Raw genomic sequence first — 17,678 nt, forward strand, 5'->3', positions numbered from 1 at the left:
AGAAGGGTGGGTGGGGTCAGAGGCATGAGAATGGGAATTACAGAGACCGAGTTGTGGGCTCTAATCCTGCCACAAGAAAGCAATGTGGCCTTGGATTTCTGCATAGGTCTTCTGCCTTGTGACATCTGTGAAATAGGGTGTGGGTAAACACATTGCATTGGATTTGCAGGACTGCTGTAAGGAAGCTGTAACCGGCGTGGCTCCAGCAAAGGAGCGGAGCATTATTGTCTGACACTTTGGGAGGCTGAAGTCTCCAGAGAGCAATTGTCTGAGCACTGGTTCCTTTCGAGGGCCATGAAGAATGTATCCAGCATCTCTCATCCAAGTGAGGTGGTATGCCATAGATCTTTGCCATTATTTGGTGTGTACACCTGTCATCCCAATCTCTGCCTTCACCTTCATATAATGTTCTCTTCGTTTGCAAAGCTGCCTTTCTGTAGAAGGACACCAGACATATTGGATTAGTGCTCCTTTCAAGCTCTTATTTTAACTTGATTACTTTTGTAAAGACCTTGTTTCCAAACAAGGTTCCATTCTGAGGTTCTGAGGGTTGGGCTTCAACATACTTTTTGTGAGAACAGAATTCGACTCATAGCTTGTGTCTGCCACATAGGGTTAAGATGATTCTCTGAAACAATTTACAAAGAGAAAGTACCGTAGTGTCTGTCACACAGTCAGCCCCAGGTAAATTAGTTATTATTTGTGTGGGGATTTATCATGCCTTAATTAAGTTAGGGCATAATCTTTCCCACCAGTTTTACAGATTTTTCGTGATGTTTTGTCTTATTCTTTTCTCTCATTTTTCATCAATCCAAAAGGATATAGAAAAGGTAAAGCAAAGACCATAGGAATTACCATTTGGATATCAGAAATATTTATACTTTAATTTTTCTTCAGTTTGAATATATTAGTAAAAACAGATTTGTATGTGTAAAAATACACAAAACCTACTATTGCATTCCAATATATGTTAATCATTTGAGAAGCTATTTTGAATACCAGAGCAATTTTATCTGAAGGACAATTTTTGCAACTAAGTTAATTGTCTAGTGCCCATTTTTTGTAAAAAACAAAAAAAAAAATCGAAATTAACCCACTGTCTGAGAAAACATGTTATTGGAATCAAATAAGCTGGCAGCGAAATCTGCAGCTTCCATGTGCGCTGCCATGGTATCTGAAACATAATTATCAAGCTTAAGTTAATTAGACTAATGCTCAGAAAATCTGGCCTGGCAGCTTGTGGTAAGTAATTATATATACTGAATAAAAATGTAATACACAGTGTGTAGAGGCAAAAGAAACTCCATTCAAAATAGTGTGTGGACAGACTCAATCAAGAAGCCAAGTAGAAGAATGCACGCAAGGAGAAGGGATGGCATAGGAGCCAGAAGGCACCACACCAAGTCTTCTGCTGGGCAAGATAGCGGTGCCCACCTTAGCCAAGGGAAGGTGGCAAGTGGCACTGCGAGGCCAGCTTAGAGCAGGACAGGCTCTAGGTCCTCATAGCAGATCAGCCACATGAAACATACAGCAGATCACGGTGCAGTGTGTATTTTTGCTTTGTCTCAAACTTCTTCCTCACACAATGATTAATCATGGGACATCCTGAGGCCATCTTCCTTGGTGATTTGCCAGCCTCTGAAACAATGAAATTGTCATTAACAAGGATCAAGAGTGAGGGTGGAATGCCAACCTCTGAGCACATACATTGCTTTCATTTGTCCTTCTACTGGCCACATGTTTTTCTGGGTAGCTGTCCTAGAAGAAGGGAAGAATATTGCTTATTGGGGAGCTGGGGCAAAGATTAGGGGCACTCAATGTTTAGCTGTCTATGAAGGTTCTTTATAATATTACTGTGCCCTAAGAGTTTGGTTATAAAAGTGAAGTGAGATAGATAAGGGATACAAAGAAATCTTACTTTGTGCTTTATTACAATATGTGTTTCTGTTCTTGCTTTAGGATTAGAACACATAGTTTACAGAACATAATCAAGTCCTTATTGGATGACTCGGGATAGATAGAACGGTATCATCCTTTCAAATATTTATTGTTGATTCATTTAGACCAAAGGTAGAAGAATCTTCCTAGATCTGATTTTTAAGGTCATTTTTAAGGTATCCAGTTAAACCATTTGGCACTGATGTTTTGAAGATCAAAGAAATGATGTCATTAATAGACCTGCTTCTGACCTTGAGGAAAGTTTAGTACAAGAAGATGATAGATCAGTCAGAAGGTACTTATTATAAATTTCCTCAAATTGACCCACCGAGGAGGACCATCTAGGCACCTGGAAGATCAGAGCAAGAAATGTATTCCATGGAAGAGAAAATTGTGTACGAAGAGCTGGTGGTATGAGAAATAAGACAGGCCATGTAAGACTAGCTCTAAACTACCTGGAATGGAAAGAGAGAACATGGAGCATCAGAGATGAGATGAACTGGAAAGTCAGAGTCTATTGTGCCTAAAAAGAATGTCAAATACCAATAATGAAGGACCAGAGCACTAAATGTCAAAGATTGGGAGACTCAATTGAAAGTGCTCTGGGATATTACCTAGGATTCAATTCTGCCTTTTACATGAGACAGCTTCCAATATATGCTTCTTCAGTTTTGATTCTCCAGCTAGAAATTAGCAGCAGGCTACCCCTATTTATGCAGTTGAGGGTCCTTTATGTGGAAAAACATATTGATGCATTTAACGCCAAGTTGCTTAGAACCCATGCAATTCACCAAGACCAAGTCTTTGTTTCCTTCTTTGTATAGCTGAGGTAACAATATTGTGTCTCTACTGACTCCAAAGCTGATCAAATAAAAACATAAATGAAAAGTGTTTAATTTAGCTGCCTCATATTACTGTCTGCTGTTTAGCAAGTGTTAGATCTTGGTACTGATGAAGTGGGAACATAGGAGCAGGGCTCTGGAGCCCCAACCACTCCTTAGCTGTAATTTATGATCACATCTCTCAGCCCTACTGTCCTTATCTAAACTGGAGAAGACAGAACCAGGGATAGATACTTTTATGAGGATGAGATGAGATCAATTTTGAACCAACAGTTTGTGCCTGGCATTTAGCACAGTGCCAGGCAAATAAGCAATCACTCCTTAGAGCTCCATTAATAACAACAGTAATGTAATAACAACATAATTATGCTGTCATAGTTTTGGGGCTCCCTTTTTTCAATGCCTGCTTTCCTAGAACAGAAAAGTACGCAGCACTGGACAGAGTACATTTCTCCCTCAACCAGGGAGAACAGGGCACTTTCCCAGAGCAGTATTTGTTCCTTGTAATTTAACTGCCTTTTGGCTGAATTGCTGTCTTGAATCTGACTTCTCTTATAAGTACCTGCATTGGTCTCTCCAGCCAAATCCTAGACAATAATTTGCAGAGCAAAAGAACTATTAACCAGTGGGTCATTTTGCCTCTCTGGTGCAAATACATCAGTTTGCCTGATTTAACATTTTTTTTAATTTTGGCATGTAGCAGACGCAATCTGATAACCAATTAAGAACACTTGCAGATTCTGAACTAATAAACTAACTGGTACACTTCAGTATGATGTTGGTGAACTAGAGTCAGTTGTTGCCAAAATCAAAAGTTAAAAAGGGAAAGGAGCAAAATATCTTGGAAATTAATTACTTTTTTTCAATACCGTATTCACATTTTCTATGCAATAGCAATCAGGGTACCATGTGCTGCCCCATTGGTAAGCAGCAGAAACAGGGTAGGATTGCAAAATTCTCAAAACACAGTCAGGTGCAGGAATCAGCATAAACAAAAGGACTAAAAGCAATCAGGAAATGTAGAAATGACAAGTTCGTACTACTACTGCCGACATATTTATTAAAATTTAGGTGAGCATTATTTTGCTTTGGAAATAAGACATAAGGGTAAATTTATGGAGAAGAGAATGTTTGGATAACTATCTCATGGGTATAAATCTGTCCAGGTACCGCTATTTTAATTAAGAACAGTGTCAAAAAAATAAATAGGGGTGGGGTTTAGTGAAAAGTTACATCACTTTCAAACATGGGAACCCAATTAATAACTTCAGCACTTTTTCATGGCAAATTCTGTGTTGTGAATCTTATGAAGATTCTTGGAATGGGAAGTTTATTACCATTATAAGGAAAATTACAATCTTCTGCACTGTACTGTATGTAACACATAGTGGACGGATGTGCATTTGTTTTCTTTTATAATCTGCTTTTCTTTAGTTATTTAAGTAGGTTTACCCACTAAATAGTGCTGAAAACCCATCACCTAAAATAAAAGCCATGAATATAGTAACATCCCACACCAAACAAAATTATATCTCTAAATAACAACCCTGTTTGCTACGTCTCCCACTCTAGGCATCATTGTGTATCTAAAAAAATGTATATATTTTTAGTTTGTTCTTTAACTTTATAAAAATTCAGTACAGTATATATTGTCTTTGGGAAAATATTATTCCTCAATGATAAATTATTATGACTTGTCTGTTTGGACTATTCAATCATGATCAAATGTCTGCTTTATTCCCTGTGAAATATTTTATCATGTGAATATATGACAACTTTTTCACCTACTCAGAAGGGATGTTGGCAATTTCTGACCTCTTGTTACTTTAAATGGAACTGATTTGGACATTCTCATCTATGTTTTCTTACATATGTGGGTAACTTTCTCTGGATGTATACCTACAGCAAACTGTTCTCTAAAGTGGGTGCTCCAGCGTATCTACCTAACAGCATTGCCACAGCGGTCTTACGGGTACAGGTCTTCTCCAGAAAACAGTGTTGCTACCTGGGAGTGAGTTTTTCTGATGTTGGCCTTGTGTTGTGTGTGCCTGAGCTCTTAGCTGGAGCTGAGACTCATGGGTAGAAGGTAGGAGAGATTTGGATTTAGGCCGGAGAATAGCGATCTCCAGTAAGATGAGTAAGACTGTCTCAAGGAGTGTAAGATGCTTGTACATGCAGCATTCATGCCATGGTCTAAAAATCTTTGGGAGCAATGGGGCCAGAGGGATTCAGATACCACATGACTCTCTGGGCCACAAAGCTCTACAGATTTGTTTTAAACACTGAATCTAAGAATCAACATTTTTCAGATATTTTTCTCTGGAACTCTAAGTAAAACCTGAAATTATAAGAAGTTATTTCAAAGCATTTTTACATTTTTCCCTTTAAAAACCAACCAAGAACTAAGTTGATATGCATTAAAAGACTCTGTCTCAAAAGATTTGAGTTTTTCATTCATACTTTTTTCAACTTTAATGGAAATATTAAAGATGTTTTTTGAAATAAAATTATGTTTACTTTTGTATATCTAGACCTATGTCTTCCATGGTCTGCTCTTTATTCTGTTCTCTTACATCAGTAATATATATTTGGGAGGTGAGGTGCACAGTGGGAAGCTGAGAAAGTTGAGAGTATCTCTTTTCTAGTCTGATGCTTCAAAGTGAGCAACAACTCTGGTGTACCACTTGGCATTCCAATCCACAATGTTTAAGGGGTGTATATGTGTGTGTGTGTATCTTACATCTCTGTTGCTTACATTGATTTCTGGATTTGTGACAATTATAGGATATATAAAATGAATCGTTAAACCTATAACAAGCAGATCTCTCCCTCTTTCAAGTATTCTGGTGGAAAAAAAGCATTTGAAATCCTCTGTGACAAAGATCTGTTATCATGCATGGCAAGCTTAGCATTTCAGCCACATTCAAAGCTCTATGTCTTCATTAAAGAAGGTTTTTGAATGAAATGGAGAGAGATTTGGGAAAAATTAGCTCCTAATATTTTTGTGCAACTCACTCACATGAGCCCGTTTCTTGCAAGGACAGTGGAATATCTTCATGAGAAATTAATGGATTTGTAGGCAGCGAGTTATGTCACTTCCACTGTGTGAGAAGCAGCTTCAGAGGGGCCTCTGTCATAACCAGAGGCAGAATGATGTTGCTGTAAAAAGAAAGGCACATCTTCATTTCAGCGGACTGTTGGATATCCTTAAGATATAGACTTTCTTTTATTCATTTTGTACTTGCTTTTATTCATTTTGTACTTTCCAGTGCATAGGTCATGGTACAGCCCCTGCCTATGTGGTGCTAACATAGCAGTTGTAATTTATCCCAGCTTACGGTGAGCGTGCAGGAAGGTACTTGCCAGGTCAGCTGCATCCTCCTTCTCTGTGGTGGTTGGCCTTGTGTAAAGAGCTCACTGTTCACCTATTCTCCTGTGCACATTTTCCTATAGCCAGGTCAGATGTTAAGCTGAACAAAAGGCTCTGTAAACAAGTATCCAGCTATGCCATGATGCTTCCCATTTTCAGAGGTCATAAGGAGTCCAGCTGGTCTCACTGTCAGGTCACTATTTTAGAGACTTAACCACATCCTCACCTGGGGAAAATTCTGATAAGCCTAGCACAAGGAAAGTGCTCCATTAGCGTGGTAGAACTAAATAAATCACCCAGTGCCTCTTCTTTACCAACACTTGGGCCTCCTCTGCTACAAAGGGAGAGATTTGCCCACTTCTCCGTTGCATCTTGCAACGGAGAACTTCCTCTCTAAGAACTTCCTCGACCTAGTTCCATCTCTTGTTTTTTGGCCATCTTTTGCTTTTACTATACCGCTTTCCTTCCTGAGAACATTTTCACCTACTGATCTTTCTCAGCTTAGTAGTCACTTCCTCCAAGAAGCCTCCCCAGATCACATCGCCTAATGGAATTCCCTCAGTTATTCTTTGTTACAGTAGCAATATGTTTGATTACAATCGATCTTGTAAGTATTCATAAGTTCCACGTCATGGATTCAATTAACCACAGATCAAAAGTATCAGAGAAAAACTTATATATGTACTGAACATGTATAGATTTTTTGTTGGTCTTATTATTTCCTAAATAGCACAGTATAACAACTATTTCCATTGCATTGACACTGCAGTAGACATTATAAATAACCTAGCATTGATTTAAAGTGAGTATGAGGATGTGCATATGTTATATACAAATACTATGCCATCTTAATAAGGACTTGTGTTTCCTTGCATTTTGATAACCTGTGGTGGTGAAGGTGTTCTGGAATCAGTCCACCTTAAAATGGGACAGGAGAGAGTGGTACATGCTAGTTGCCTCCCTTCTCCCCTAGAATGGAAGCCTCTCAAGTCCACTATGTGTTGTCCATCCTGCTCATCCTGCACTGTGACATGCAATGTGCCAGCATATGACAGGCTTAACACCATTTGTGAGTAACCAAATGAGACCATGCAAAGTGCCCATAGAGATCAGCTTTTCCAGTTGGTTTTATCTGAAGAATCTGGATGCTGCTGCCTGAATGTGTGTTACGGAGGACTCAGAAGCTGTGTTTCTGTTAGTGCTTTGTTAGCTGTGTGCCACGTACTTGTCTCCCTTTCTTGGTTGTATTTTTGTTTAGCTTCTTGCAGTGAAGACATTATATACTACATGCTTATACCCTTGGTTGGGGGCATCTTGCTTGAAGTATGTTCTCAGCAAGGTGCCTTTGAAAACAAAAGACATATGTATCAGGAGCAAATATGAAACAAAATATTCAAGAGTTTCAAAGGAAAGCAGAAATTCTTCCTATGCCTTTTTCCATTTCTCCTTCTGGGTATCACAGGTTGACATCACTCTAGGATTAAAGGAGAACACTCTTGCTCAAACACCAATATCTGAAACACTAGGGAGAAAAAGCTTTACAGAACATGACTGGCCAAGGAAATTGCTTTTTGAATATATGCTTCCTTCACCGAAGTTTGCTACATCACAGATCTTGCTTCTGGAAGGAGTTTCATTTCATTTCTCAGTAAGCATGATTTTAGAAACAAGAGGCCTGTGGAAATCAGCTGGTAGCAATCTTTAGTACCTTCACTAATTTACTACCCATTACAAGACCAGAAGAGCTCAGATATGAAGGAGCCCAGGGTGAGGGACCAGAGACCAGTGACTATTTACTGAGACTGCCCTGAGTTGAAGTTTTCCCTTTGAATGAGCCATGTCCTCCTTGGAATTGGTCCCTATCTGCAACTTTTCTTTTGTTTCCAGTGCAGTGTTACTATCTATATTTTCAAACAAAATTTCCACAAATTTAGAGTGTGAATCTAGAGATGTACCAAGAGCTAGTTGACTATGTATTATTATGTTTAAAAGAAACAAATACTGCTCTAAATATTCCACAAGATATTGCTTAAGTGATTTAAGTTCCTAGGAAACTTAGGGGTTGCATCTTGAAAATGGGAATGTTGCATTTGCATAGTAAGTGTGTTGGGTTTGGCTTCCCCCTGATTAATGCTTTGTGAAAACTTACTGGTGTCACATATGGCAAGCAATGAAAATACAAAGATGGGTGTTGCTCTGGTTTTATAATTTCTACCATAAATGTGGGAGCCAGGCAGAACTAAATTAGATATTGCTGAAGACTTTTTATCACTTGGAGAGTACAAAAGTGTTGACTACAATTGCTTTCTCCAGCACAGCCAAGTCAGTAGTCAGGTTATTGCTGTAGAGGATTTTAATCTGAAATGCCATGCCTAGCTGTTGGGAAATCAGTCCCATTCCATACAAACATGAGGTTCAATGTGGAAAGCTGAACAGGAAATGTTAGCAGTGGGTGTCCTGAGAATAATGCTCAGATGTAGTGAATCCCATGTGAGCTCTCACAGCCTAGTGTGGGGTCCCAATCCTTAACTGTCTTGATGTTCTACTCTAAGAAAGGTCTAACTGTCACCAGCAGGAAGCAGTGTGGCAGGTCCACAAGCTTCACTGATTTCTTCCCTGACAGGAAGTAACTTTTCTTGCTTACTTTTCTCTCAATGCTGAGACAAAATACCTGACGCCCAAAATTAAGGAAGGAAAGGTTTATTTAGCTCACATTTTGTGGAGGTTTCAGTCTATAATCAGCTGGCTCTGAGGAAGGGTGGCATGCAGAGAAACAATAGCTAACAGTGGCCAAAGATAGCAAAAGCAGCAAGAGCAAAAAGGGAAGAGCAAGAGAACAAGCCTTTTTCCCTCCCTTATATCATATGCAGGCTGCCTGCCCCAGCGTGGGTGTAGTACTCATATCCGTAATCCCACCATGAATCAATTACAAACTCTAGAGTTCTTCCCGCATGACTGCATGAGGCTTTGGGGGACATCTAGACACAAGCCATAACATAACTCCTTTGATGTCTCCATTAAAGTCAACTCTGTTCAAGATCAGGATCCACAGTTGTTCTTTGATGAGATCCTTCCAACAAGCTTTCCATGCAAAACTGCAAACTTTGATTTCCAATCAATTCAAGAAAATTTTTTGAAGGCAGATGGGCCTGTGCCCCTGCAAATCTAAAATGTTCACCTTGATGTATACAGGTTTTATAAGGCTCAAGGGATGCACCAAAATAAATCACAGTTAGTTGAGTCACGTCTGGTCCAAAGTATGATACTGGAAGTCTCAGTTTCTGCTTTGACAATCAGCTTGACAGTGTGATACTTCAATGTATAATTGAATAAGCAATTGGGTTCTGTTATAGTATAGTGGTTTGGCATATTTATTTTTCCAGTACTAGATTTTCTTGTTGATAAACACTTGTGGGGTTACAAATTATTAAACATCAACATTCTATACTGCCTGAAAATGAGATGACATTAATTAATATGAGCTTGTTATTAATATAAGAGCATTGTGGCCCCATGGGCAGAAATTTTTTCTAAAAATCCTTGCTATTATTCAAGCAAGTTATGCTTACATCAAAGCTTTGGCAATTAAGCAAGTGATGAATACTCTGTTAATTTCCTGAATTTCCCTCTATAGATAGGCAAATTGTTTGGCTTTGGAATTTTCACAGTGGACATAGTGGCTCAGAGGTAACACGTCTGAATACAGAAGTCTAGTGTTTAGCTGAAGTCTTCCTTCACATGATCTGTCATCTACGTATAAGAAAGGTGACAATGAACCTATTTTTATACAAATAAAAGAGTTCTAACAGAGGAAAATTGATGGCTAGAGGTTTGTGGCAAGACCATTTTCTGCCTCAGGTAGGGCAAGGGGTGATTCATGAGGCCACCAAGAAAATCCAGAGCGGAAAGCACATAGACAACTCCAATGAGCACGTGAGAAAGGGATGTGCTGGGTCTGGTGGGACACATGTATTGAGAGGAAGCAGAAAGGGTACGTGTGCGAAAAATAAAAACACTGCCAGTCGTGGGACATGGCTCAGTGCCCACATGACTGGTCCAGAAAGGCTGCTTGGGGATGTTGGGAAGTGAAATGGGAGAGAGGTAGAGCAGATCTGGGGTGGGTGTAGAGTGGTTTACACAAGGGCTCAGAGCAGACAGCAGGGAGCCAGGAGGCAGGTCTGGCACTCACAGTGCCAGAAGCAGCTGCCTGAGAAGAAGGCCCTCTACACGGAGGGACTAAGCCACCTCGTAATGGCCACACTAATCAATGAGACAACAACTGAGGCCCACTTTTGTCGACACCATCCCAGTACTCATTATGTCCTGCAGCACTAATTTGTCTCCCTCTAATTTATTCTCTATCCCTACACTTTTTGATGAAGTTACTCTGATCCTTTTACTTCCATGCTTTGAACTAACATGTTCTCATTGTGCCAAAGCTAAAATCCAGCCTTTTCAGCCAGACACGTACTCCACAAGGACCCACTTCTCTTAGCATTCCCACCAGTTCTTTGTGCATGGAGCTTCCCTGTGCGGAGGCTCTGCACTTGCCACTGTCTTCTGCTGGGGATCCTCCCCTCCCCGCTTTCAACTGGCACCTTCTCCTTATTCACACCTTAACTTAAATGTCACCTCTGCTGGAAGGCTGTCCGTTAACAACTGCCCTATCCTACCTATCATCCCTGCAAATCCTTATGTTTGATTTTGCCTCAGAGTTCTTGTAATATGAAATCATTTTGATTCCCGAACATTGGTCAAAAATATACAAAAGTTCCCAACAGAACAGCTGCTCTTAAGTGCTAGAAGGCCCTGCTTCAGCTCACGTGTGCAGCCACTTTCTTCTACCCCCATGTCCGTTATTACTTGTTTCTTTCTCTCAATAGGATTGCAAGCCATCTGTACCATTGTGTTTGTAGTACTGGAGACCATGTTCTGGGCATGAGGCGGTGTGTCCCATCTTAAATGATATAAAGGTCAGGTCCCAGAATGGCAACTAAGCTTCAGCTATCGTGATAGCCCTGACACATAGGTAGTGGCTGCACAGATCACTGCGTACTGCAGTTCCCGGGAGGAGCTGGCCCTGAGCACAAGCCTCAGGTGAACTGGCTGGGATGTGGTGTGTCTACAGAAGCTGTTCCCACTGCCCAGAATGACTCTTTCCTTAAAATTCTCCCACTCTTTTAAGCCCAGTCCAAATTCCTGATCTTTAAAAGTCAATCTCAGACTTTCATGTAGCAAGAATTATTCCCACTCCCTGAGATATTCTGACACTTTGATGGAACTTCAAACCAATACTTTTGTTAGTCTGGCTCACATAAATTATGTATATATGAGGTTTTTGCCTTTTTTTGAAGAATAAAACCTAGCAAGACAAAGATTTTTGGCTTATTTGTCAAAATATCTTTCCTAAGACCTAGAACAGACCTTAGGATATATTATGTGCTCAGTCAATATTTGTTAGCTGTTTTGACAGTGCTGGTAACAGAGGATCAGGCCTGTAAAACATAAAGACTTACCTGGGCTACTCAGGAGCCAGAGGCAGAAGAGCACAAGTATGAATTCAACCTGGCAACATAGGGAGACTATCTCAAAACAAAATTTTTAAAAAGCTGGGGGAAGATCTCAGTGGTAGAGTCCTGGCCTATCATGTAAGAGACTCTTGGTTCAATGCCTACTTTGAAAGAAAGATTTACTTCCCTATTCAATGTAATTATTTTTTCCTCTGAGAAATTGTTTATACAAATTCCTATGTAAACAAAACCATGAACCCATGAAAGTGGTTTATTTAAACTCTCTTCTCTGTATATTCTTATAAAATTGATAAGAATAACACATTATTTCATAACACCCATGTTTATATACATCTACTTTAAAGAGGAGTATCCAATTGGTTTTCCTCCTTTTTGAAGGCCATTTGGCATTTACTACAGGTTAGTTTCAAATTTTTAAACTCATTTAAATTATTGTGACTTATTCGCCTACTGTATTCCATTACAGAGCTATAAAAACATCAATAGCCAAGGCAGCTTGAGCATTGCATCAGGGAATTAATCATTACCCCATACACCTAGCAATAATGTGCTCAAGGCACTGGTAGAAACCAAGTGTCAAAACTGACACATACAGTACTTCAATCAGAAATCCTGTTAACACTCCCTTCCCCAAAAGTCACTTCAAGCAGATGAAGTGGGATGACTGCAGATACATTTTTGAAAAATTTATTTTCAAAGCTGTACAGAAATGGAATTTTACAAACTTCAGACTGTTGAATGTGACTGGTTTCAATTTTCACAAACTTGGTCATTTTGGTGTCCCCTTTTGTTCAAAGAACAGGGGGTCTCTGAGAGCAGTTTTACCTCTTGCTCTTGCATCAGGAGGAGAAGAGCATGTCCTAAGTCAGCCTTGAGCTGAGTCTTTGCACAGTGAGCTATGACAGTCCAGGGAGAGGAGATGAGAACTACAGTGCATTGACTACCAAACACAGTCAGTTGGAAGAATTACTATGACTTCATGTACTGCTAAGAAAGAAAAGCCAATCAAACTGTGGCCAATTGTTGGTTAGGGGACATGTTTAGGTTTCAGAGATATTCAAGTATGAAAAAGTATCCCTCTTGGAAGCGATGTATCATGGAATGAAAATAGTGCAGGTGATTTCCATTGGATTCTATACAATAACAATCCCTAAGGGGCCCAAAATGCTAGCCTTTAATTTTCTCTCTCTTTGGACAGTTTCCTCTGATTTTTCTGGTCTTACTAGCTAGGCAGGCTTGGGAACTACCCGGTGAGCAAGCATAAGCCCAGGACTTCCTTGAGACCTTCCTTGGGTGACCGAGGTTGAACAGCAAGGTAAAATACAGGAAACCTAGTTAAATTTGAATCTCAGATAAACAACAAATAATGTTTTAGTGTGAGCATGGTCAAAATAATGTATGGCATATACTGAGAAAAATTAACTGAGTGTCTAAGTATTTTTATTTGCCAAATCTGGCAATCTTACCTCCAGGATAGTTGTCCCCTTGACTTTCCTAGATGTTACTCTAGGATCTTAACTTTTATCTCTGAGGAGCCTCTGTTAATATCCAACTACTTAAAAACAATTTTGAGAGCTAGGGACCTTTGAGGGTCATTTTAGAGATAAAGAGTGTATTGTCTCCTCAGACTTGGATGTTGCATTAGAATTTATTGGTGTAACTGAATTTTCACCATTATCTTTTAATCCTTAAAACAAGGTAGGAAGGCTCAAAGGTTGCTAGGAACCATGAAGGCAGTAAAAGTACTTTTGAAGTACAGTTTTACAGTACAGTTGGGGTAGTCAGGGTGACCATCATAGAATGGAGTAGCTGGCCTGTAGCAACAGTTGTACTGACAGTGGTTGGTAACCAGCAAACTCAAACCCTGAGCATCACTTGATTACGTCAGCAACATTTCTACTCACTAATGTTACAGCTTTGGTTTTACAGAGAGGGCGCCTGAGGCACAAGGAGGTTAAGGAATTGCTCATTTTTAAAGTGTGGACACCTCACTGCCATTCAGAGCCCTTGTCTGATACTCCTCTCCCAGCACACAGCATTGTAACATTGCTTCTTGGTGAAGCCAAGGCAGCTTCCCAAAGCCTTTCCAACTAGAGGAACTCTGCCCAGTACCCATCGCATTTCCAGCCCTGCTTTAATAAAACCAACAATTTGCCATCTAGTCTTCCTGTGTGGGTGCCCTGTATAACAGTAAAGGACGCTGTCTTTTTCAATGCCAGAGTTGGCACTGTGGAAACATAAAATAAGTGGCTCATAACAAGTAATCTTCACCTTTCCCTTCCAGCAGGCTGAAGCACTCCGGAAGATTCTTGTAAGAATCAGACTCTAGTGATGGCTCACTGCAGGCAGCTGATGCCTTTTGGACAGTTACTGTTTAAGATCAGTAGACTTCTCTCTAGGCTTCAGGCACTGGGCTGTAGCTCACAGGTTCTCAGGGTGCCTGTAGGAAATGGAACTTTATTCCAAGCTGTAGCATGCTTAATTTCCTAGTCACTGGGTAACTCTTCTAGGACACGAGTCTTGTCTGTCAAGGTCTTTCTCAGTCTCTTTATCCTGGCAGAGGCTGCAGGCTGACCCAGAGTCTCCTGACCTGGCTCAGCACCTTTATGCTGCCGAGGCCAGCCTTGTGACCCACACATCCCTTTGTCTATGGTAAACAGAAGAAAAGCAATCACACAGCAGTTTACAAAGGGCAGATTTGATACAAGTAAAAGAGTCACAACCAGTAGGCTTAAGAACAAATGCATAATCACGGGTCTTCCATATCCATGGGCTCCACATTAGTGGATTCAATCAACCGTGCATACAAAATATTCGGGGGGAGCATTGTACCTATACTGAGCATGTCTAAGTTTTTCCTTTTTCCTTAAACAATACAGTACAACTATTTTCACAGTATTTATACTCTACCAGCTTTCATAAGTAATCTAGACATGATTTAAAGTATACCAGAGAACATGCATGGGTTCTGTACCAATACCACAGAGCATTTATATAAGGGACATGAATGTTAGCAGAGTGGGATGTCCTATGAGAAGGTTCTGGTGTCCACCTTCTATGGGTACGGGGTAAGGACTATTTTTGTTTGAGGGGATGTCCAGCTGTGCACACAGATATACTTTTCCCCGTGCAGTGCTTCTCAATGGTGAATGCACCTTGGAATTGCTTGAGAAGTTGTGTGTGTGTGTGTGTGTGTGTGTGTGTGTGTCTGTCTGTCTGTCTGTCTGTCTGTCTGTCTGTCTGTCTGTGTGTCTGTGCTGGGGATTGTCTGGGCAAACTTGTGCTTGCCAGCCCCAAGCCCATTAAATCAATTCCTGGGGTGAGTTTATATATATATATATATAGTTAAAGTTTCCCGGATGATTTCAATAGGCTATTGTAAATTAAAGATGCTACTGTCTGGGGATTTTAGGAAGAAGTCTCTTTATGTTTTAACGACCATGTACAGCAGTCTAGCAAATATGATTAGTTTTTGTTTCATTTCCCAGCCCCCATAAACAACTAGTAAGTGTTGCCCAGTGTTGCCATCTGTAAGGCATATGACAATAGCAGACGGTTGCCTAATAGCCAGGAAGGCATTAATGTCGCCAGACTCTGAATTTATCTGGATTCATCTGGTGTGCTCTGTATAGATGAGGCCACTTAGTGCTTGATTTCTGTGTCTTGTGATGGCAGCACCACAGTGGCTAGACCGTATTTCCCAGGCTTTGCATTGCTCTTTATCATCCCATTGAACTATTACAAGATGGATTTATAACAGACCCAAAGGTAGTATGGAAATGAAAATTAGTTCTTGAGTAGAATAGTAATCCCGCCTGACTTGCCTGTAGCAACTGCGTCATATCTGCCTCTGCAAGGAAGGAAATGACTTCTTAATGTGGTTTTCTTCCACTAAAGAGAATTAAATCTGTGTGGCAAAACGTGAAACCAGTGTGCTGGCAGCCACATTCTGAAAGGAAGATCCATGACCCTCATAAACATATTTGTGGCACAGTTATATGCTAATGAACCTCATTTGGGTTCCGACTTACTCAGTGTGAAATATGCAGCTCGGTGGGAGAGCCAGGCTACTGTTCCCTCACTGTTTCGCCTTCTGCCCACATTTGCTCCAACATAAACAGGGCAACTTCACTGCCACAGTTGCCAGGATGGAATCTCTGGGGTAAATTTAGGATGTTTATGGCCCGAGATAACAAACTTCACTATTTTAATTGGTAGTCTTTTTGTGGAATTGACAAGATTATTTTTCAGGGATCCAGCTGATTTTGGAATGAATGAAGGTGATGGGGTGAAACTGTCTGTGGAATTATCCATTTTTTGTGCATATCCTGTAGGATAGACAGAGCAAAATGGTTGAGGACACAACCCTGGGAATCCACTGTTACCTGTGTGAGTGGTCTTTCAAAAGGGAATGCGTTTCCTCAGACCTCAGTTTTCATGTTGATAAGTGGGGTTAACTAGTGCCTGCCTATGGGGCTACTATGCAAACTAAAGAATCTGCCTGTCACATTGTAAATGTTAGCCATCACTGGTGGTGCTAATAAATTGGGCATCTTCATTGATTTAACCCAAAACATCACACTGTGCATCCTGGGAGAATCTTGTACTTTCAGCATTTTACAGCCACACAAAGGAAACACACATGCATGGAATGAAATTTAATTGCAATAGGAGACAAGGAAGAAGGGTTAGCTTTTCTAAAACAGGCCCTCTGAAAACTTGTTTCTATAGAATTAAAATTCTACTCACTCTCTATGTGAATCTGAAACATACAATTTGTTTATTTAGACAAATATTGGTATTTAAGGAAGATTTCAAAATAATTCAATCAACTAAGGCTGTTAATTTTTGAAGTTGTTTTCATACTAATAGTTTTTAACATTTGACTGCTTATAGCTCTTTTAATGGAAAGAGCAGTTTCTCACTCCATCTTCATAGCCACTGTGTTAGAATCACAAATTTTCTTGGGTTATTTTTGGTTCACAGAATAAAACTGTACATAGCTCATCTAAGAAAGGCTAAACCAGAAAGTCATAGGTAAACCACAAGCCTCCTTAGAGGAGTAACTGTAAGTGACACGCCCCTGTCTTCAGGGTCAGAGACACACCAAAATGTGAACGACGCTTAGCAAACCCAAAGAAGCAGAGAGGAGTCGGGGTGTGGGGAATGGGAGCACACTCCCTCAGGAGCCCCCCACCAGGCCCACCTCCATCTGTCACAATTATCCCAGCCTCAGCAGATAACTACAACACAACACAAGCCTTAGTGTGGTGTAGTGTCACCTGCTTGTTTTTTGAGAGAAGTCAAAAATGTGAATTCTTATGTGAAACCTAATTTTCAAATTTTGGCAATTAAAATACACCTAATATACCTATCTGCCTCTACCATGCAAATTCTAAACCATCCTCTCCTTCCCCCAATATGAATTTAAAAGAGAATCCAAGAACTCATTCACAAGCCTGTTCTCATTCTCCCCAAAGCTGGAGAAACACGACAAGGAGGAAGAAGACACCCCAGCCTCTTGGAGATCAGAGGAAGAAATGGCAGCAGAAGCAGCTGTCCTCCGGGCCTACTTCCAGTGACAGTGGTAAAGCCTGCACTCCGTCATCCCCTGCTGCCAATGGGCCTCAGGAAGCAGGAACCAGCTGGAAAATCGGGAGGGGCCTTTACCAATTGATCCTTGGGTTGGGGGTGGGGATGCAAAGCTGTAATGGAATAAACCTTGATCCTTGAGGAATCTAAGTCTCTGAACTGACTCCCCTATCTCACCCTCAGGTCTTCCTAGTCTCTCCTGCAAAGATGCTTTTCTCCCCATTCACTATTCACAAAGAAGCAGGTGGTCAGGAAAGCATAACTAAGTGTGTGAAAGATCAGCACCTGCCAGACTCACTCTGTCCCCCTGCACCTCCTTTCTCTACCCTTTCAGCCACACCAGACACGCTCCTTTCATGCTCGGCAGTTGCTCTTTGGTAAAACACCTGTTGTAGTCAGGGACTG

At 40.6% G+C, this 17,678-nt stretch overlaps 1 protein-coding gene across 17 annotated transcripts in view; it reads left to right on the forward strand.

Annotated features, from left to right (window-relative positions):
• Positions 1 to 17,418, forward strand: part of Fhit (fragile histidine triad diadenosine triphosphatase) — a 1,402,288-nt gene extending 1,384,870 nt beyond the window's left edge. For all 17 annotated transcript variants that reach the window (XM_013144142.3, XM_013144139.3, XM_063257178.1 and 14 more), the window contains one exon: positions 17,162 to 17,418. In XM_013144142.3, the coding sequence (XP_012999596.1) occupies positions 17,162 to 17,263 (102 nt within the window). In that variant the 3' untranslated portion in view covers positions 17,264 to 17,418. The remainder of the gene's footprint in view (positions 1 to 17,161) is intronic.
• Positions 17,419 to 17,678: the final 260 nt, after the last annotated feature.

Source organism: Cavia porcellus, unplaced genomic scaffold, assembly GCF_034190915.1.
Source record: "Cavia porcellus strain 051 isolate PalLab524CR breed Dunkin Hartley unplaced genomic scaffold, mCavPor4.1 scaffold_10, whole genome shotgun sequence".
In the NCBI taxonomy this organism is placed as follows: Eukaryota; Metazoa; Chordata; class Mammalia; order Rodentia; family Caviidae; genus Cavia; species Cavia porcellus.